At 39.7% G+C, this 23,195-nt stretch overlaps 2 protein-coding genes across 2 annotated transcripts in view; one reads left to right on the forward strand and one right to left on the reverse strand.

Moving 5' to 3' along the window:
* supt5h (SPT5 homolog, DSIF elongation factor subunit) overlaps window positions 1–5,597 on the reverse strand; it is a 34,042-nt gene extending 28,445 nt beyond the window's left edge. Inside the window, exons 1-5 of the mRNA XM_078284179.1 lie at window positions 5,490–5,597; window positions 5,163–5,266; window positions 4,095–4,251; window positions 3,477–3,542; window positions 2,628–2,633 (exon numbers count right to left, since the gene is read on the reverse strand). Coding sequence (XP_078140305.1) covers window positions 2,628–2,633; window positions 3,477–3,542; window positions 4,095–4,251; window positions 5,163–5,249 — 316 coding nt within the window. The 5' untranslated portion in view covers window positions 5,250–5,266; window positions 5,490–5,597. The remainder of the gene's footprint in view (window positions 1–2,627; window positions 2,634–3,476; window positions 3,543–4,094; window positions 4,252–5,162; window positions 5,267–5,489) is intronic.
* A 543-nt stretch (window positions 5,598–6,140) lies between these two features.
* On the forward strand, window positions 6,141–7,743 carry triap1 (TP53 regulated inhibitor of apoptosis 1). The gene has a single exon (XM_071912123.2). It carries the CDS (start codon window positions 6,321–6,323, stop codon window positions 6,543–6,545), a length of 225 nt encoding a protein of 74 aa, XP_071768224.1. The 5' UTR covers window positions 6,141–6,320; the 3' UTR covers window positions 6,546–7,743.
* Window positions 7,744–23,195: the final 15,452 nt, after the last annotated feature.

Below are 23,195 nucleotides of genomic sequence, written 5' to 3' on the forward strand. Positions count from 1 at the left end.
AGGCAAATGGTCACACTTGGTTCTCTGGAGGTGGAATCACTAAACCTAACCGCTCAGAGAAAACACTGAGTGACTGATCTATCTGCTGCAGCTCTATCTGCACCAGGAGGACAGGCTGGTTGGACCTGAACCCTCTGGGTAGGGTTACACTTGTTGTATCAACGTGATTTTTATTTCAAATGTCTCGTCAGTTGAAGTAAGCACACTGTAGTTCCAGGTTCAGATGTACAGCATCGTTTCCAGTGAATCACACCACACTTCTATAACACCTGTCAATCAAACATATTCAGCTGCAGGTACTGAAGTGTTACAGGATATTAGCAAAAAGTGTAAAAGTGTTTTCTAGGATTTAAGGCAATACTTTCCTGTAAACTAGCTTCCAATTTGAAGTATCAGAACTGCTATCTGCATCTAAAAAAAAGGTGGTGTGTGTGATACTCTACCATCAATAAATCATCATCACACAGTTATTATACCGAGGCAGAACTGCTAAATTTGAACTTGATATACCAATGCTGTAACACCTAACAAAGTCATATTGAAACAATAAGTGTAACCTCAGCATACCTGACCTGGCAGCTAGCTGACAGACTAAATGTGATTCACAGAAATATATATTATTATTATTATTATTATATATACTGTACACCGTATTATCGGATATTATTAAATATATTGTTAGCAGGGCTGGGTTCAAATCCCTTTCAATTCAAAAACATTCAGGAAATGGACTTTTCCTCAACAATCAAATATTCAAAAGACTCCGCACAGTCGGCTAAATGCTGTAAATGTAATATAATAGGGATGGGACAATATATCGAAGTTCAATATATCGCGTATGACATTTTTTAATTGTTGTTTACATTCTAGCAGCCAATGGCATCGCTGGAAAGATTTGAGTCTCAGAAATAAACAGAATTCTGCACAGTCAGACTTTGCTGTCACTGAACTTTAACTGATCACATCGTATCGTGTCTGTATTGAATCCTGAACCTCAGATGACTTATTGAATCGTATCGTGAGAGACGCATGTTGTCCCATCCCTATAATGTGATATCATACTGCTGAGATATTCAGAGTGAATGCGGTTTCCTCTGGACTTGATGAGGTGAGCTGCAGGGAGCTGAGCCCAGCCTGCTGTAGGAGCCAATAATGGATTTGCCCTCTGTGCTTCCTTACATTAGGCTACACACTCACAAATACAGCTGTGCTGAGATGGGGTGGAGTTAATAAAATACATATACTAAAATAAAAAAATGAAAATTAAACAGGGATGTGGGTTTTATCGAATGAATGATCTGATATTCCACTGGGTTTATAATATACATGGAATCAAATGAAAATAAAACATCAGAGCAGAAGAGTATCTGGAGTAGAATTACCGTTAACTGAAGAGGACATGCATGACAGAGAGGAACATCCATAAGACAAGAGAATACAGTCAGACAACACTAATGTACGGCATACAACTCTAACACAGTCTGCTCTGTTTCCCAAAGGCTGCCACTGTCCTTCAGCATCGTCCCTAACTGTGGAGCACGAGCTAGCGGCTCTGCAGCATCAACTCCTACACTTCAACCTGAGCTGACGTTCAGACCGGTCTCTCCACTCTGACACCGATGCGTCACAGGTGCAGTGATTTATGGTGATTGTCCTTTGCCAGCATGCTTTCGGCGCTTGGCAGCATTGAACCTTGACTGTTTGGAAACTACATCAGTGAGGACCGCTTCCTGCGCCGCAGCACCCGAAACAAATCCAACACGAATCTTTACTTGCCAGGCGGCTCATGTCCCTGAATATTAAAGGATAAGGCCGGTGTTTTTTAATGCATTGCTTACCGTCAACAAATCCTATGAAAATAACAAAATCAGCAATGATTTTGTTATTTTCATAGGATTTGTTAATAAAGTTCATCATACAAAAGATGGATAGCTGAAGTCTTTGGGGTCTGTTTTTGTTTTTTTTGCGTTTTGTGTTGTATATTGTTGTTTTTTTATGGCATTTTAAAATGTATGCATGGTTGTATGTAAGTGTGTGGCTGTATTTTGTAAATGCGTATGCATGAGTATGAACGTATGGGTGCATGTGTGTATATGGATATGTATAGTTTTAAATTTTTATGATGTACAATCATGTATAGATATATTTCTATTTTTATTAATGTAAATTCTGCTTCTATTCAGTTGTTAACTGTGAGCATGAATACTAATAAACTCAAACTCATATCGAACTTAACAGAATTCATGTTATCTCTGAAAGTTTTAAAGAGACACACTACAAGATTTACTGAACAAATGCAGCACCAAACCCTCCAGCCGGGCCGTTCCCATCAGGCAGACTGATAACAGATAGAAATAAGCACAAACTTCTGTTTTCAAACTGTCATGTTTGTGTTGACTTGCACGGAGCGGTGTGGGTGCTGCCTCAGGGTTCAGAGCTGCAGCTTCAACACTTCACTGCCCGACTGAAACTTTTCTCAGGCTAAATGCAGGGTTGGGAAAGTTACTGCCATTACTTTGGTTGTTTTTATTGTTTGTTTTTTCTTGTGCTTGGGTTTTGGTGTGCGGGGGCGTTTGCTGAAGCCACTCTAACCCTAACCCTTGGGTTTGGTGCTTAAATGAAAACGCCATGAACTCTGCACGAACATGAAAGGGCGAAGTTTCCCCTTCTGTGTCCCGACTGAGACCGAATACAATGGAGCAGAAATGCCAAAAAAAAAAAATGTTTTTGTTGTTTCAAGATTATGTTTTCGGCATTTCTGTTTTATTTTATTCAGTCCCAGTAGAGAGAGAGGAGAGGCGGGGCAGAGAGAGGGGCGGGCCGGATTCAAACCCGTGCCGCTGTGCTCAGGACTGAACCTTAATGATATGCGCTCCACCGGTTGAGCTCCAGGAATGCTGTTTTTTATTCACACTTTGCCTGGTTTTCAGTGGAAGTGAAGGAAAGGCAAAGCAGATTTTTGTGCACCACCTAATGATCTAACCTTTTTCTGCATTTATAATTTGCATTTATTTGCACTGTCTCTATAGTTTTATATTATGTACATTACCTTTATTTGTATTTTATTACCTGTTTCCTTTTATTACGATTTCCTTAGCACTGTTCCGCCAGTTGCTGCTGTGGCAGCTGAATTTCTCCAAGGGGATCAATAAAGTGCGATCTGATCTTATCTGATCTTATCTTTTGTACATTCACTGCGGTTTGATGCTGTTTGTAACAGTTTGATGCACCTGATCTTTGGATTCAATTCATTGTCCGATGCAGCGTTTAACAGTGTTAACCTGTCAGTGTTTCTGCATACAGTGTCTGGTGTTTTAACTCTGCTGCAAAGCCAGTTTCCCTTTTCCTAAACTTTGAAGCACAGTCACATTTTTAACATCAACTTCAGGATTCTACCCAAATATCAAAGCTCTCTACCAGTTTAAATTCTGCAAATACATTTACACTCACTGCTGGATTTGTGTTTGAGTCCTCACCTTTCTCCAGAATATCCTCGGCTCCTTCCTCCCAGGGATCTTCATCCTCGTACTCATCATCCACATCTAGAGAGAAGAGAAGCAGAAGGACAATAGATGAACGTCACAAACGTTACATCGAGTTTCGTCTCTACAACACAACAGACTTCTGCTGTAAAGACAGAAAATAAGAACAGAAACAAGAGCTGAAACAGAGGAGAGGGAGAGAGAGATAGAGACAGACAGAGAGAGAGGCAGAGAGAGAGAGATAGCCAGGGAGAAATCCAAAGAACATGTCGTGGAAATTTTGGAGTGAGGTTACCAACGGTTACGAGGGACACGCCGCCATGTTGGAGGAGTAAACAAAAGGAGAGACTGTAACGTCAGACTCTGCCTTCCTGACAGAACAAGGCAAAAACGCCTAATCTCTGCGTTCAAATGACACTATAAACGGAGGAAAAGGATCAGGGAGGAAGAGGCGATCTGTTTTTTTTGTTGTCACTCCTCCAACATGGCGCCGTGTTCCTTGTAACCATCGGCAACCGCTCGCCAAATATTCCACGCCAGAGAAGGAGACGAGGGCAGAAACACAGAGAGAGAGGTGAGAGCAGAGAGGAGGAGCGGGCCGGCGGCGCTCACCGGCCTCGTCCAGGATGAAGCCTCCGTGTCGGGGCTTCTTCCTGGGACGGTCGTCATCGTCCTCCTCTTCCTCTTCGTCGTACTCCTCCTCATCCTCTAGGTCCTCCCCCTCCTCCTCCGCTACCTTGTCGCTGCCCACGGGGCTGGCCGTCTCCTCCTGGGGACGGGAGAGAGAGGCACAATGCAAAAAACTTTACTGAAGGGGGAAAAGGTTTATGTTCAGCCTGGACGCCACACTGAGCAGGTTGAAGCCTCATTTATGGTTCTGCATCAAAGTGTCGCCGTTGCTACAATGTAGGCGTCTGCTGCGGTGCGAGCATTTAAGTTCTGTGTTGGTGATTCTGAGCATAGATCACGAAACACCAGATAACACCGAAGTAATAACTGTAACTATAACAGTAAGTATTGTGTTTTGAAAGGTGCTATTTAAAAAGTTACTATTATTATGATGATTCGGGCTGCAACAAACGATTATTTCCATTATTGATCAATCTATCGTTTATTTTACCAATAAACCGAATAATCATTTAGTCTATAAAAAGTCAAAAATAATGACAAATGTCCATCACAGTTCCCAGAGCCCAAAGTGATTCTTCAGATTTCTTCCTCAGTCTGACCAGCAGCCAGAACAAAAAAGTTTTTTTTCCATCTCATTTTATAATGAGATGAAACAGAGAAAAGCAGCAAATCTTAGCATTTGTGAAACTGCAACTAGTACATGTTTGGTATTTTTACTGATAAATGACTAAAACGATGAATCGGTTATCAAATCGACAAATCGTTTTAGCACGAATGATGACGGTTACTACTGTTGTCACTGTGAGTGCAGCATAGAAAATAAACAAAAACCCGATCCACTGTGCGCGTGCAGAGCAACAAGCTACAGCTGAGGTAAACACATTCAGAAACATGAAGGATTCTCTGCGCTGTTGTCTCGTCTACCTTCAACACAGAAACCGACAACAACTTCGTCAACTGTGACAGGATATGAAAACATGTATCGATGTCACTTCATGGCTGCGCTTACACTATCAGGTAGTTAGCCTAGCTAGCTAACGGTTAGCATACCTCATTTTCCTCCGCTTCCTCCGCCTCTCCGTCGCTGCTGCGCTCGCTCTGGTTGTCGGAGAAGTCGCTGTCCTCGCTGTCTGACATGCTGAGCCCCGCACACACTGCAGCGGGAAAATAAATCAGCACAAATCATTACAACACACAGCTTGGCTAGGCTAGCTAGCTACAGCACATCTCAGGGCCAGCTCATTGAAACACCCAGGACAACAGTCAAGATGGCCTAGCAAAGCAAGCTAATGTAGCTAGCATGGATGTTGCGTTTCCAATATCTCAAAAACTACGGCAATTAAATCTTAACAAATGAGCTCCGCGGGTTTCCCTTACCTGTTTTTAACACGCGCCTTGGTTTATATCCTGTTAATTGGAAAACACGAGGAAATATCAGCTTATTTCGATCACTCCCACGTCTTCTCGGATGCACACACACAGAGAGCCGCGAGACTTCGGAAGCTGCGCAGATCTCATCACGCGGAATTTGGATGGCGGATGAGATCGGGAGGAAGTGAAGAGGTCTCACTCTGCCTCCGTTTCTGCAAACCAGTGTTGAACTCCAGTATTGTCATTCATTGAAAAGTAGATATATTATTGACATTTTTTATAGCTTTGTTTCGTGTCGTCTATGTGTCGCTCATTTCAGGGTTTCTGTCCAGCAAACACTCCACAAGCCAAAAGAAACAGTCAGAGTGCATGTACAGTTTCTCGTCCTGAGCAGTTATGGCATGTCTTTTCCTTGGAGGGCTCATAAAAAAGAAATAGATGTTCACTGATGTAGCTGTTTTATTGGGTTGCACAGCATGTAAATTATACATGAATGGGTGAAATGGGTAAATATATAAGCTATCTAAGATAGATTATCTCTGGAAGGCTAAATGAAACTACACGCAGCAATCTGCCATGTTTATCGGTTGGTTTGTACTTTTATTATGTTATTTTTTACTATAGAGTGATTGATCTTCTTAAACATACAATCTTCGGTGCGTCGCGACGCCACCATCTTCGACGCCGCTCAGCAGTCAGCCTATCGAATCGCGCGGTTCAAGGAAAGTCAAGGGAGCAACCCGGAAGTGAGCGGTGGAACACTGGCGCTGGTCTGACAACAGCTACAAACATCCACATATTCTCTATTTGCCGGTCTAGTTCGTCGGTGTCGCGGAGATGAACAGCGTCGGGGAGGGCTGCACCGACCTGAAGCGGGAGTACGACCAGTGCTTCAACCGCTGGTTCGCCGAGAAGTTCCTGAAGGGAGACCGGAGCGGAGACCCGTGCACCGACACCTTCAAGAAGTACCAGCAGTGCGTGCAGAAGGCCATCCGCGAGAAGGACATCCCGGTGGACGGAGTGGAGTTCATGGGCCCGAACAAAGACAAACCGGAGAGCTGATGGAAGACGGATTTCTAAAACAAAACAGACTGAACTCCCCGAAAAACACTGACCGGTGACTGTGTGCACGTGCCCCGGAACCTGCAGGGGGCCATGTTGGCTGCAGGGATCCGACCTGATCCGACCTGATGTGATGTGATGCTGCAGGCAGAGACTCGATCTAACGCACTAATAAACAACAACGAGATGGACTGAGCATCGGCAGTATATATACGATCTTTGGCTCTGCGGTGTGTTAAATACAGACAGATTTGGATTGATAACACTCGTCACACTGTCAGAGGTGTGACCAAGTCAGCTTTGCTCGAGTCTCAGTCTCGAGGCACAAGTCTCAAGTCTAAATATAGAACAGCAAGTCAAGTCAGAACACATCAAGAGTCCAGTATCAATTTAATATCTTAAAGAAAACTAAATATCTAGGACTTTTCAATGCAATATGGTTTTAATAGGATAAAAACTTGGTAAGAGCATCATGAGTTTGATTTCTATAATCAGTTTCACCTTCAATAAATTCAATCATTCCATACAAATTCAGAAAACAGAATTTAAATTCAGTCGTCCGCTGGAACAAATCTCATCACTTTCAATCTAAGTCATTTACACAAACACAAGATCTCAAGTCAAGACTTTAGAAACCTTTTCAAGTCATCAAAGTACAAGTCAGAGTCAAGTCCCAAGTCACCAGAACCCAAGTCAAGTCAAGTCTCAAGTCTTCTCTTCATGCATCAAGTCAAGTCTCAAGAAATTAAGACTGTGCTGGACATTCATTTGTTTTACGTCCAAAGTGGATGGAGAGCTTGTGAAACTGTGATGGTCAAGAGTCTCATTAGTGATTACTACAGCAGAATAACATGGAGCTGATATCACCATTCATGTTCCTGACAAAACATACGGATTGACACATTTTTGTATCGCGATATATTGAATATTGAATTTATCGTCTCATCTCTGTCTCACATCCATGCCAGGTTTCCATGCAGTTCCTCAGCTGTGAAATGACATTATGGAGAAATCAGATCTGTAAACTGGAAGAGACGAACTGGACGAGATCTGTTGGCTTACAGTGTGAGGTGTTTGTTTTGTGTAATTTGACGTCGTTTTCTATGATGAAGCTGTGATTGTATCTAATTAAATGCCTGTTTGCAGCGGCTGTACATGCAGGATCGATGCCCATGACAGAATAAAATGTTCTCTCCTCCTCCGGTGTGTTTTCATGTTCAGCCTCTCTGCCTCCTTACAGGACAATAACAGCGAGTTTCTGCTCTTTTCTTGCAGCCCCTCACTGTTTTACACCTACTGTGACTGTAGATGGTTTTACAGCTTCTGTCACATTATGAAATATTTATTTTTCTTTCGTCTTAGTTGATTTTTCACAGTAAACAATCTGAAACAAACTGTTTAGATATTAGGAGTTCCTCCCAGTGAAACAGAGAGCAGCAGTTTAAATCTTTAAGCTTTAGTTTCTGTTAGATGTTCCAGACTGTGGCTGGAGGAAGAGTCCGGCTTTGGTTCGTCTGTTGGCTTGACTCGGTTGATTGACAGGAGGCGGGGCCTAACGGAACCACGGAGAGCGACAGCTATTGGCTGAAAGATTTATTTTGGAGGAAAATGTGGAAATCAGAGAAGCAGAAGTATGACCATCCTGTAACCCATACACACATCCACCAATCAGTTTTATCTTTATATGAACTATAAAACTGAGTTCAGAGATCGGCTGACTGTATATTTTAAAGCAGTGTAATGTTGATAATGGTTATGACATAACCTTTGACCTATTACAAGTTGGTTACAGCAGGTCACCACAGCCCCCCCCATATAAATATATACAGAATCATTTTTTCATTTTATAAGCTTTTATAAGCTAAGGGAAAACTCTCCGGTAATAAACGATGACGACCGCTCGACCGCTTTGAAAAAAACACTTTGTTAGTCTATTATTTCTTACAAAAATGATAATGAGCGAACCTTTGTGACGCCACAAAGTTACGGAAGTCCAAACGGCTCGTTTAGAGGCTCGCTTTTCTAATATGGATTGTGTGGATTTAGTTTTGATACTTTCACCATGTTTAGATACACATCCAACTCCTTTATCATCACAGAGGAGAGGGAGTCCTGCTTTACATGATGTGTTTTCTGGAGATATTTATTTATCTCCGGATAAAACACTTTGTTTTCCTGAGATAACAATATCATTTTTGAATGATCTGAACATAAAGTAATGAGCAGAGAGAAATTATTAATTACACACACACACACACACACACACACACACACACACAGGGGTGTGAACAGAGTAGCACACTGGCTCTTTTGTTCACTTTATAACAGCAGGCCATCATCAACAAACTTTGGCTAGCTGGCTCAGTTCAGAAATAACAAAACATAACTCAAAACATAACTCAGCTGTCCAGCTCCTTCTGTCCAGCTCCCTCTGTCCAGCTCCTTCCGTCCAGCTCCTTCTGTCCAGCTCCTTCTGTCCAGCTCCCTCTGTCCAGCTCCTTCTGTCCAGCTCCCTCTGTCCAGCTCCTTCTGTCCAGCTCCTTCTGTCCAGCTCCCTCTGTCCAGCTCCTTCTGTCCAGCTCCTTCTGTCCAGCTCCCTCTGTCCAGCTCCTTCCGTCCAGCTCCTTCCGTCCAGCTCCTTCTGTCCAGCTCCTTCTGTCCAGCTCCCTCTGTCCAGCTCCTTCTGTCCAGCTCCTTCTGTCCAGCTCCTTCTGTCCAGCTCCCTCTGTCCAGCTCCCTCTGTCCAGCTCCTTCTGTCCAGCTCCTTCCTTCTGTCCAGCTCCCTCTGTCCAGCTCCTTCTGTCCAGCTCCTTCTGTCCAGCTCCCTCTGTCCAGCTCCTTCTGTCCAGCTCCTTCTGTCCAGCTCCCTCTGTCCAGCTCCTTCCGTCCAGCTCCTTCTGTCCAGCTCCTTCTGTCCAGCTCCTTCTGTCCAGCTCCCTCTGTCCAGCTCCTTCTGTCCAGCTCCTTCTGTCCAGCTCCTTCTGTCCAGCTCCTTCTGTCCAGCTCCTTCTGTCCAGCTCCTTCTGTCCAGCTCCTTCTGTCCAGCTCTTTCTGTCCAGCTCCCTCTGTCCAGCTCCTTCTGTCCAGCTCCTTCTGTCCAGCTCCCTCTGTCCAGCTCCTTCTGTCCAGCTCCTTCTTAAATGTATGAATAAATGTCCTCAATGGGCTTCCGTACACATCGCCCCGCTCCTATCTGATGCTCGATTGAAATAGCTGACAGACAATCAGACAATTAAAAGAAACCAGCGCATGCGAAAACCTTGTACAGTTTTCAGAAATTGTCATGTACAGCACAATACAGCTGCTTATTCATTGTGGTCCTTGATAGAAACGGGCTAACTGGAATTATAGGATGCAATCGTATAATACCAGGAAAAAAGACAGAATTGGATGCTGATGGCACTCTGAAAAACAAGAAACATCAGCTGAGGTTTCCCCGGTGTCTGGTCCAGACTGCTGGTCTGATGGCGGACACCTCAGATCCGCATCAGCACCAAATCTGATCAGCTGATCTTTGGCCCAAAGCCCGTCTGTCCACCAAATGTCACGGAAATCCAGTCACAAAAATCCTGCTGAGAGACAGACAGAGAGACCGGGATGAAGATCTATCTTCTTTGGTGGAGGTAAAAATATTGAAAAACCTCCAGCTGTGTGTTTCTTAGACTGAAGGGAGGGATAGTAGAAAAAGTAAAAACCAGTGAATGTTCCACCTCTCTGTGGCTGTGGAACCAGGAGGAAAACATCACTGGGTTCTTCCTGCTGTCTGTACACAGAGGGTTAAATGTGCTCATGGTGCGTTTCACAGGGCAGCGGCTCAACTGAACCCGGGATGACTTTTACATTTCAGAGACAATGAATGATGAATTTCAGATAATGATTTTTGTCTTTCCTAAATGGACACGTCACATTTTTGGACACAAACTCCTCTGCTCTCTCTTAGGAATGCGTGAGAAAACAAAAGCTCTAAAATAGATTATGAAAGTGAATGGAACAACACTTGAAATTTTCCAAATAAGTCTCTCTGTTGTTGGCTCACTGGGTTCAGTGCAGATCGACAACATGTGTGTGTGTGTGTGTGTGTGTGTGTGTGTGTGTGTGTGGCAGAGCGGCTGCCAACAGGCTGGTTTCAGTTATCCAGGAATTTATCAACAAACAACAACATTTAGCTAATTTCTCCTCGCATGTTTTTTAAGCAACACCTGAAAACTCTTTTTAAAAAAGTTTTACCTTTGTTTTTATGTCCATTTTGTTTCAATATGTTTGGTTGTTTGTTTGCACTGGTTTTCTTTGTGATTGTATGTTTCTGCATTTTTATTAGTCTCTACGAACCAGTAATCCCTTAAAATAACCTTATATTTGCATTAATTTACATTAATTCACCCCTTAATTCATGCAAAATCCCCTTAAAATTAATTAAGGGAGTAATTAATGAAGGAGTAGCCATCAAAACCTGCAAATTGGGATTATATTAATGGTTTAAAATGAGCTGCTTGGTAGATCATGTGTTTGCCAAATTTACCAGTGGCAGTTAGTCTGTATTATATAAGTCAGACACAAAAGGACGTAGGAATTGACGGCATTGAAGTGTGCACTCCTACCTTCTCCTTTTCCAACATGTATTATTATTATTACTATTATAAATTTACAGTCTTGTATTTTACATGCCAATTTTTGTTGTATGTTTGTTTGTTTGACTGAGCTGAACCTAACTGTTCAGAAAGCTGTTCTGCAGGTTTGTGTTTCCTGATAATCAAAGCAACACCAAACTTGCGTATTTCATCGTGCGGTCCAACGTGACGAGAGAGAACTGACCAATCAGGCATCAGTCTGACTCGTTACTGAAGCATCAGGAATTGGAAGGGATGCAACAGCTGTCAGCACACCAATAATCCCCTAGAGGGCGCTGTTTACCGGGAGCATGGGTCTGACAGCACCGAAGCCCCCACCGTCCCAGGAAAGAGCGTTGTCAAGGTGTGATGGCTTTTATACCGCAGTTAGCAACATGCTTACTGTCTGAAGGGTTTTCTCCAAATTAGTGAACAAACACACTGCAGTCCACAGTCTGAACCTGACTGAATGTTCTGTCTCATTCTCTTAAAGCCTTTCTGATCTAAAGGTTTCTGCTTAAATACTTGAAATGAGTTTCTTAGACAAATATAAACAGTGAAGTTGATCCTATGTATGAATTTCTTTCCAAAGCCTTTTTGCCTTTCCATCAAGGCAAAGAATCTAAAATATGAGATAGTTTTGATTTGTTTAACACTTTTTTGGTCGCTGCATAATTCCATTTGTGTAATTTCACAGTTTTGATGTGTTTACTATTATAGTAAAAATAAAGAAAAATGCATGTGTCCAAACTTTTGACTGGTAGTGCACCAGAATAAAAACAGGGGAAAACAAAACAAACTGCAGAGCGTCTCCATGGTTACCAGAAGCGCTGACACACTGCTGGAAAAGCAGTTGTGTTGTAAACATGCAGCAGAATGAACTGGAGCGCAGCAGAGAGCACAAGATGAAGAAAGACATGAACAGACTGATCTCTGACTGGATCCACCCACCCACCCACCCACACACACACACACACACACACACACACACACACACACACACTGGGGACAGACATGTGTTTCCCAGGCCTTTCTGCTCTGTGCTACACATGGAAGATATTGTCAGGAACCACGCAGAGTTTGAAGACGAAGAGGAAGAAGACGAGTAATAACACTAAGTTTGTGTTTAATAAGTCTTTCTATAGCGCATTGGACTTCTAATCAGACAAAGGAACAGTCATTCAAAGGTTGTGGGTTCGAGTCCCACCGGAGTCGAGGTTTGGGAATGAAGAAGGACAAAATGAAACACATTCCTGTACATAGAGGAGTGCAAGTAAATGTGCTTGAGTCTGAAGTCTTGAAGCTCAAGACTCAAGTCCATGTCATTAATGTCAAGTCTAAATGTAGAACGTCAAGTCAGAACAAATCAAGAGTCCAGTATCAATTTAATATCTTAAAGAAAACTAAATATCTAGGACTTTTCAATGCAATATGGTTTTAATAGGATAAAAACTTGGTAAGAGCATCATGAGTTTGATTTCTATAATCAGTTTCAACTTCAATAAATTCAATCATTCCATACAAATTCAGAAAACAGAATTTAAATTCAGTCGTCCGCTGGAACAAATCTCATCACTTTCAATCTAAGTAATTTACACAAACACAAGATCTCAAGTCAAGACTTTAGAAACCTTTTCAAGTCATCAAAGTACAAGTCAAGTCAAGTCTCAAGTCACCAGAACACAAGTCAAGTCAAGTCGAGTCTCAAGTCTTCTCTTCATGCATCAAGTCGTCTAAATATCACATGACTGGTTGTGCTGCTGTGTGGAAAAGCCTCTGCGTTCCTCTTCTGGTTCGTTGCCATTGCTAACATCTTGAATATATCTCTTTTTTTTTCTTCCTCTTCTCCTTTTCAGTGCAAGATGTAATAGAGCAGCTTCTAAATCCTCATGTTGCTCCGCTGCCTGTCGCCTCTCTCTCCACAGCCGTTCCTGTTCTCTGTGTTTTGGTCACTGCTGTTTCCAGTTTCCCCACGTTACGGTTTCCCCTTTAATCTTCATGCATGTGTGAATAAACGAACCAAACAAAGCTGCAGTGAGTCTACATGCTTTTGGATAACGTTTTATTTTCCAGGTCCACAATTTCCAAATAAATTCCTACCAAGGAACTGTGAATTTCCTGGAAACAACCATGAAGTGAAGCAGCAGCTCTGTAGAAACTGTCATCAGGAAAAATTGGAAAAATAATAGGCAGAGGTCAATCTGGTAAGTCATTATTCATATAATTATATAATATACAGTAGTTATTTGGTGAATTCATTCCTCTAATTTCTAATTTTCCATATAACTACTACATTATTTCATGGTTCTGTCTTGGAAACAACAGAAGAAATTGGAGGAACTACCATTCAACTCTTTCTCTGTTTTCCCTGTAATTAGAACATCATGTCATGGTTCTTTCCAGGAAACTTCCTAAGAAATTAACAGTTCCTTTCTAGGAAATTATTAGGAAATTGCGGACCTGGAAATTAAAACGTTACTGTTTGACTTCGTTGCAAGTATAACGCCTCCTTTAACCTGATTAAGGCAATACTCCAAATACAGAAATTGCATGCAAACACTTGATCTGATTATCTTAATTGGAGTACGTCATAATCAGAACCCAATGAACACATCTAGATTTCTGCTCAATCTTTGGATTTAATGGAAGATGTAAACGCCATGTAAACATTTCTTCTGGTTCTTTAAGACCAGCAGACTCAGTGACCCACATGAACAAAAATCTGTTTGAGCTACACTGTCACATTAGCAAAGAAAATTGGTCAACATTTCTTATCATCTGTTACTCATCCAGATTGTATTTTGTGGTTATGTTTTCCTCATAAAAACTTCTTTTTTTTTTTGCGAAATGTGTCTTTCTTGCTAACAGAGCTGAGACTCCTTCCCTTAAACCTGCAATAAGTGACATCAGACTTTATAACCAATTCTGAACCTAATGTGTGCTATGTGGAGATTTCATTGAGACATAATGATGTAAACCAACATCCACACAGCAGCAGCTGTGTTGCTGTTTTCTCCTCTTTTCTAAAGCTTGTTGTCAGATTCCTCTCCTGAACGAAGCTCCTCCCGCTCCGTTCAGCAGCTTTTCATTTTTGCCGGGCCTCTGGGACCTAGCCTGGTAAGACCATCCTGATCACGTGACCTCACATTCTGTTTCGCTCCACGGATCAGTCTGGACTTCCAGCCGCCCACATCGATTTCAGTGGGCGGGAGTACTTGCCTTGACAGACAAACTCCTTCAGCCAATCAGCGAATCCAAATTCAAATCCAGTCGGAAGAACGGCGAAAACGTCTTTTCCGCCGAGAAACTCCGCTAGTGCATACTCTTGTTCTTGTTTGATTGTTGTTATTGAGTCTATTTCTGCAATAACTGCACTTATGGCTGTGTTTACTCTACTAACGTTAACGTTACCGCTCGTTGCTTCGGGAGACGCCGTTACTGTTTTGCCAGCGGCGGCCTGTATTTCACGTCATCAACTACGACGCAGTCCCTGATTGGCCTGGGTTACATTGTAATTTCAGGAAATCGATGTGGGCGGCTAGAAGTCCAGACTGATCCGTGGAGCGAAACAGAATGTGAGGTCACATGATCAGGATGGTCTTACCAGGCTACCTGGGACCGGCCTAGAAGAGTGAAAGTAGCTAACTGACTGACTGACTGACTGAGTGACTAACTGACTGACTGACTGACTAACTGAGTGACTAACTGACTGACTGACTGACTGACTGACTGAGTGACTAACTGACTGACTGACTGACTGACTGAGTGACTGACTGACTGACTGAGTGACTGACTGACTGACTGAGTGACTAACTGACTGACTGACTGACTGACTGAGTGACTGACTGAGTGACTGACTGACTGAATGACTGACTGACTGACTGACTGACTGACTGACTCCCCATTGTTGAAAGTCGCGCGAGAAGTGGCGTCAAGACCTACACAGTTACGGTGGTATACGTGATATCACGTTGTTTGCACTGTCAGTGTGTTTCTGCCCCCGGATTTCAAACTGGAAAAACATGGCGGCTCGTTTGGAAACTTTCTCTTATATTACGAAAATAGTTCACCGAAATGTGTTTCTGAAAACATTTGAGGTGAGAAATCAGCCGTGCAGCTGCTGAATCTGTCTTCATTTTACATCGACAACGGCTAGTTTAAAAGTTTCTACACGGGTTTCGGGAGTTTCCAGAAGCGGCGAGTCACGCTACTACAAGCGTCCCTTCAAATCCTTGAATGAACATCTGCATAGCAACAGGTGTGTCATCGTTCACTTTATTGTCCAATCACAATGTTTCTTCCGCAGAAAACGTAGTTGTCAGACATCGCAACCTGAGAGAGCGAGAGAGAAACCGAATCGAGAGAAGTTGAATTGAAACCAGTGATAGACTATTACAGACTGAAATTATTACTATTAAACACCATGGAAATTAATTCCCGGCAGAAATATCTCAAATATTAAACCCATCTCGCCACGACTGAGGCTCAGTGGACTGACTTCATTTCAGACTACAGTCTACTTCCTGACTCGGTGGATGTGCGGCCTGTTGAGAGCGACACCGCTGACTCTTCCTCGTGTCCGTGAGGTGTGCACATGAGCTGAAGTGCATCTCCATACACAAGTGAGCCTCAACTGTGGTTGAAGTTCAAAATGTGTGTGTGTGTGTGTGTGTGTGTATGGGCACTCAAGACTGGAAATTGAATGTTAGTATGTTATGTTATGTTTGAATGATAGCTCTAATATATTTTAATAAATGTCTCAAAATAGACTGCAAACTTTGAGGCCCTTTTTCTCAAAAACATAGTTTGGTGACACAAAGGGGCATAAATGCCCCTCTTTCCAACATTGTATTAAACTCAAAATGTCTCCAGGGGTCAATGTGACTGAAAATGATAGAGCAGGTCAAGGGCAGAACAGTATTATACTGGGTGTGAAAGCCAAGAGGAGGCCCGGCTTGCACTAGGTCTACCTAGTCTTGTTTAAAACTAGCTTGTCTCTTCCCTCACTGTTTAAAAGCGGCACTCTCGCTCTGGAAACCTACCTTAAGGATTTTTTGGAGCATAATATTGGCTCAACGGAGAGACTGGGGACGGTGTGGGAAGCTTCAAAGGCGTACATGAGGGGCAGGATAATTTCACACACTAGTTCTCTGAAAAAACTGACCAGCACGAGAATTAAAGAGCTTGAATCTCAGATTAAAAATATGGAAAAGGAGATGTCACAACTTTTCAGTGACAACCGGTTAAAAGAAATTTGTCACTTGAAATATCAGCCAAATGAGATATACAATAAGAGGGCAGAATATTCCCTCTTTAGTGGAGGGAAAGTGGAGAGAAATTAGTTGAAGTTAGCCCTTGCAGGCTTCCTTAATGCAGCCAGGATTATACTAAGGAACTGGAAAAATACAAACATACCTTGTTATAAGGACTGGATCAAACTCATGACGGTTACAGCCTCATACGAGTTAATGCTAGCCAAGCTGAAAGATTCTGTGTCTAAATTCACTGAAATGTGGGATAGCTTCCTCAGATTTATTAATGGTGGGGATCACTAGATAGCAATATGTAACAGAAAGCCTTAATATGTCATGTAGGGTGTTGTGTGTTGTGGTGGGGGGAGATGCTGTGACCTATCACACTGTGCTGTCGTGTTTGCTTTTGTTTTTTGTTTTTGTTTTCTATCTGCGTTTGTGTACTTTGTTACCTGTAGACTACCGCGTGAAAAGTATGTTTTGTATTGTAATGTTGCAGGGTGTATGAAAAAAAAAAAAAAAAAGCGCCACTCTCCCCCTCCCATTCCTGAAGAAAATGATCACTGCTGTTAAACTAGTTGAACTTGTAAACTTGTTAAAACTTGTTAAACTAGTAAACTTGTTAAACTAGTAAACTTGTTAAAACTTGTTAAACTAGTAAACTTGTTAAAACTGGTTAAACTTGTTAAAACTTGTTAAACTAGTAAACTTGTTGAACTAGTAAACTTGTTAAACTAGTAAACTTGTTAAAACTTGTTAAACTAGTAAACTTGTTAAAACTTGTTAAACTAGTAAACTTGTTGATCTAGTAAACTTGTTAAACTAGTAAACTTGTTAAAACTTGTTAAACTAGTAAACTTGTTGATCTAGTAAACTTGTTAAACTAGTAAACTTGTTAAAACTGGTTAAACTTGTTAAAACTTGTTAAACTAGTAAACTTGTTGAACTAGTAAACTTGTTAAACTAGTAAACTTGTTAAAACTTGTTAAACTAGTAAACTTGTTAAAACTTGTTAAACTAGTAAACTTGTTGATCTAGTAAACTTGTTAAACTAGTAAACTTGTTAAAACTTGTTAAACTAGTTGAACTAGTAAACTTGTTAAACTAGTAAACTTGTTGATCTAGTAAACTTGTTAAACTAGTAAACTTGTTAAAACTTGTTAAACTAGTTGAACTAGTAAACTTGTTAAACTAGTTAACTTGTTGAACTAGTAAACTTGTTAAACTAGTGAACTTGTTAAAACTTGTTAAACTAGTTGAACTAGTAAACTTGTTAAACTAGTAAACTTGTTAAAACTTGTTAAACTAGTAAACTTGTTGAACTAGTAAACTTGTTAAACTAGTGAACTTGTTAAAACTTGTTAAACTAGTTGAACTAGTAAACTTGTTAAACTAGTAAACTTGTTAAAACTTGTTAAAACTTGTTAAACTTGTTAAAACTTGTTAAACTAGTAAACTTGTTAAACTAGTAAACTTGTTAAAACTTGTTAAACTAGTAAACTTGTTGAACTAGTAAACTTGTTAAACTAGTAAACTTGTTAAAACTTGTTAAAACTTGTTAAACTTGTTAAAACTTGTTAAACTAGTAAACTTGTTAAAACTTGTTAAAACTTGTTAAACTTGTTAAAACTTGTTAAACTAGTAAACTTGTTAAACTAGTAAACTTGTTAAAACTTGTTAAACTTGTTAAAACTTGTTAAACTAGTAAACTTGTTAAACTAGTAAACTTGTTAAAACTTGTTAAACTAGTAAACTTGTTAAAACTTGTTAAACTAGTAAACTTGTTAAAACTTGTTAAAACTTGTTAAACTAGTAAACTTGTTAAAACTTGTTAAACTAGTAAACTTGTTAAAACTTGTTAAACTAGTAAATTTGCTACCTGCCTCTTCACTTGTCATTGCGGGACGTGAAAAAACTTTCCGCAAGTAACAATTTGCAAAAATTTTGCAGGACGTGCTTTGATCAGTAGTGGAGCGTTAGAGTTAGCGGAGTTAGTGGAGAGTTAGCATTTACAACAGTCGGTGTCACTTTTTTCAAACGGTGAAGATCTCATGTTGGATCCAAACTCTCATCTCCGTATCTCGACACCTGTTCTTATTAAATCACAACTGTAATCCCAGAGACTAGCAGCTGTATAACTTGGCCTGAAGTCCTTTGATCAGTGGAGCTCATGAAGAGCATGGGAAAAGCTTCCTAGTCTGAAGGAGAATGTATTAAATTATTACTGTTGGACTTCAGTTGACTGCAGATATTCATCATTATTAACTGTTACTTGGCTCTGTTAGGACTTTCAGGTCAAGACTTGACGCTTCAGTGATAGATATATGTATAGGAGTAAACCTTCCTGTAGGAAACTATTTGTTGGTTCAATTTCAAATCACATGATGACTGTTTTAGAAATTATAGCTCAATAATTTAAGCATTTTAGTGACAAATATATAGTGGAGAAAAGCTCACTGTAGGAAAATATTTACTGGCTCAACTTTAAATAAGTTTGCTGATGCAGCTCAAGAACTGAAGCTTCAGTGACAAGAAAAATATGCTGTAAAAAACTATTCCTTGCGAAGAGCAACCTCTAGCAGTGTTTCATACAGGCGAGAAACCCTGTTAAATCTCTTTCTGTTTCACACAAAAAGGGCAGAGAAAGCAAAGGAAGCAGATGACCAATCAGCAAAGAAGCTTTTTCTGTAGCCTGTTAGCAACATGCTAACACATCTAACTGCTGTAAAGAGTTTCTGTAAAGGCTTCATCTCTGTAATATGATGTTAGCACAAACCTGAGGCAGAAAGAGTCTAAAACTGACATCTGACAGGAGGTTTAAACCTGCAATAATCAATATCAGACCTTCTAACCAATCCTGAAACTAATGAGTGCTATGTGGAGATGTCACTGAGACATAATGATATAAACCAATATCCAGCTGTGTTGTTGTTTTCTCCTCTTTTCTAAAGCTTGTTGTCAAATTCCTCTCCTGAACGAAGCTCCTCCCGCTCCATTCAGCAGCTTTTCATTTTTTAAAAACTAGCTTGTCTCTTCCCTCGCTGTTTGAAAGCGGCGCTCTCCCCCTCCCATTCCTGAAGAAAATATCGTAATGGCAGAATCAATGAAGCGAGCGAGTAAACTTGTTAAATCGGTAAACTTGTTGAACTAGTAAACTTGTTTCAACTTGTTAAACTAGTAAACTTGTTAAACCAGTAAACTTGTTAAACTAGTAAACTTGTTGAACTAGTAAACTTGTTTAAACTTGTTAAACTAGTAAACTTGTTAAACTAGTGAACTTGCTACCTGCCTCTTCACTTCTTGGCAGCATGATTGTTTTGATATTTTTATGGCAGTCATAAGAGAAATATCTTCTTTTTTTAGCTGATTGTGTTATATCAGTGTTTTACAAGGAGCTGTTACTTGTGAATGCCAGCCACGTGTCACTGCCAATACAACATGGGTTAGGTAATACCACTATTACATTTTTATGCAGGGACCATAAAGACTAAAGCCTAAGTCTGTATTGCTCAGTAAAAGTATTTTATTGATAGTGGCTGATTATGTTTTGATGTTATCTCTGTTAACCTCAAATTGTCCATCAAGAACATATGAAGGATTTACTTCAAAAACACTTTAGATCCATTTCAGAAAGAAGCATTTGCTCCATTTTCCAGAAGAAAGACCATAGACCGCTATTTTGTAAGACAGTCTTAAGGTTGATAAAAAAAAAAAAAAAAATACCAATAATGAATTTCACTTTCATTCCAGGAATTATTTTCAGAGAGGAGTGACTGTGTTTTCCAGTTGGTGAAGCAAGTCAAAGTCTTCAGATTGTATTAACTGGGTCCACATGTTACCTCATGCTCAACCTGATTCCTAATAAAAGTTTAAGTGCAGCCATTAGTAAGTGACTACTCATCAATTCATGAAAGGTACACTGTCAGAAGAAAGTGTTTTGAAACCCAGAAAGTGGTGGCAAGTCTGCTGATAGATAGCGGAGCTGAAACCCTGTTCACACCGACGTTTCAACATCTCCATCTTAACAAGTCATTTAATGGTAACACTTTAGATTAGGGAACACATATTAACTATTAATAACTTGCTTATATGCATGTTAGTAGTGTATTGGTTCATTATTAGTCATTACAAACCACTTATTAGCACCTTATTCTACAAGTACAGCCCATTACCTCTGGGTTTCCCCTCAGCAGCCTCCTAATCAGTTCTTAAAGCAGTCAGTAAGGAAGCTGTTGCACACAAATTTGACTTTTAGTCTGCTTTGCTCAATTATAAGGTGCTAGTATCACATATTAAACGATTGAAGGGAAACCCATAGTTAATAGTTCATGTGTTCACTAATCTAAAGTGTTACCCTTTTTTTTTTTTTTTTTAAATTATTTTTTATTGGGTGAGTAAGGGTCTGAATACAATACATTAAATCTTCAACATGTTACATAATCATAATTTCTTCAAAATAAAAATAAAAAAATAAAAAAAAAATAAAAAAAATTCATTTCATCATCATTTCATGATTTGACCCTTTTTAAGTTGCTCATCCACAAATATCATACAGTCACCTATGGTTGTCATCACAGGTAATATAGCATCCCCACCCACACATACATATACACACTTATCACACATACACACACACACGCAAACACACACGTACACACACACACACATACACTCACGCAAACACACACACACACACACACACACACACACATACAACACACAACAAAACAAAACAAAATAAAAACGAAAACAGGGTTCCTTAAATTTTATGGATGCTGGGTGATTTTGCGGCTCCACTATCTACAGAGCTTCATAAATTGAGCTCCATATCTTGTGAAATTGTTTCTCTTTGTTGCTGTCCTCCGACATTGTCCTTTCAATGCTCAAGTAATATTTCATTAATGTTTTCCATTTTTGAAGTGTAGGTGCTTCTTTATTTTTCCAGTTTTGCAATATTAGCTTCTTATAAACTAATGATGAAAGAAGAATTTGCCATCCAGTTGGGTATCTTATTTTCCCAACATTTTGAAAGAGACAAATCATTGGTGAAAATGCTACTATACAATTACAAGTTCTTGAAATCCATTTTTCAATGTTCTCCCAAGTCTTTCTAATTTTCTCACAATACCAAAAGGCATGTATGAGGGAGTCACTCTGCGTGCCACATTTTAAACATCTATCAGAGGAGCTGGGGTCAAACTTATGAATTTTGTCTCTACTATAGTATATTCTTGTCATTAATTTATACTGTATTAGACGTAAATTTTCATTAGTGGTAATTTTATATGTAAGTTGTAAACATTCCTTCCATTTCTTTTTTGCATCTACCATACCAAGATCTTTATTCCATTTGTTATATATATTCTGTAACAGTTCTTCATTGCCCTCAGCTTTGATAAGAATATTATATACAGCACCTACTAATCGTCTCTTTTTTTCCCTTTTATTTAGAATTTCCCCTATCTCAGTTGAAGTTCTATTTCTGAGGTCAAAGTTATCTGTTATCCAGTTTTTCAATTGCAAATACTTAAAAAATTCTATGTCTTTTAGTTTATATTTATTCTTTAGTTCCTGAAATGAGAGTACGGAGTTATGGTTTATAATATCCGCTAATTTCTGAATTCCACAGTTTATCCACGTCTTCCAGTGTAATTGGGCGTTTTGAATAGTTATTGATGGGTTATTCCAAATTTGTATATGTTTGGGGATTTCTATTTCTTGACCTAGTGTTTTTTTTATTTTTTTCCAAGCATTTAATGTACTAGTAATTACAAAATTTACTGTTTTGATTTTTTGCTTAGAGAAAAGAGCTAGAAGAAAACTATTAGGCTGTAGCTGATGATTTTCAATATCTATCCACGGTTCCTCATTTGTATTGTTAATTATATGGTCGATATAAAACATTTGAGCTGCGTTATGATAAAGCTCCAAATTAGGAAGGTTTAGGCCTCCCTCCTCTTCAGGATAATGCAATAATTTTCTCCTTAATCTGTGAGCTTTATTAGACCAAATAAACGAAGAAATAAGTGAGTTCACTTCTTTAAAAAAAGATTTTGGTGGGGTAATAGAAATTGTCTGAAATATGTATAGAAATTTTGGCAGCCACATCATCTTGAACAGGTTTATTCTACCTATTAAATTAATCTTCAAATCAGACCACTTTTCAATGTCTTGCTTAAGGTCTTTAATTAATGGGAGAAAATTGTCTTTATACAGCTGTAACTTATCTGCACTAATATAGCAACCAAGGTATTTAATATTCCTTGTTTGCACTTTAAATCGTTTAAAATTTTCCAAATTAATTATACTTTTGTCAATTACCATTAATTCTGTTTTTCCTTCGTTCATTTTATAACCTGATAGCTGCGAAAATTCTGTCATAATTTCAATTACATATGGAATGGAAGTGATTACATTACTTAAATAGAGTAATAAGTCATCAGCAAATAAACTAAGTTTGTATTCCTTCTTACCAATTGTAATGCCACTTATTTTTTCTGTCTGTCTAATTTTTTGAGCCAATGGTTCGATTGCTAATGCAAACAGGGAGGGCGATAAAGGGCATCCTTGAGCTGTGCCTCTACTTAAGGGAAAGGGTTCGGAAAGAATTCCATTTGTATATACTTGTGCCTTTGGTGATTTGTAAATTGTTTTTACCATATTAATAAATTTAACTGGAAAGTCATAAACCTCTAGCACTTTATACAGATAAGACCATTCAACTCGGTCGAAAGCTTTTTCTGCATCAACCGCCATTAATGTTAAATCCTTCTTATACTTCTTTGCATACT

The sequence above is a fragment of the Centroberyx gerrardi genome, chromosome 6, assembly GCF_048128805.1.
Source record: "Centroberyx gerrardi isolate f3 chromosome 6, fCenGer3.hap1.cur.20231027, whole genome shotgun sequence".
In the NCBI taxonomy this organism is placed as follows: Eukaryota; Metazoa; Chordata; class Actinopteri; order Beryciformes; family Berycidae; genus Centroberyx; species Centroberyx gerrardi.

Excerpts from the sequence above, each read along its gene's own strand:
- triap1 (XM_071912123.2), top strand. The coding sequence starts at position 6,321 with ATGAACAGCGTCGGGGAGGGCTGCACCGACCTGAAGCGGGAGTACGAC.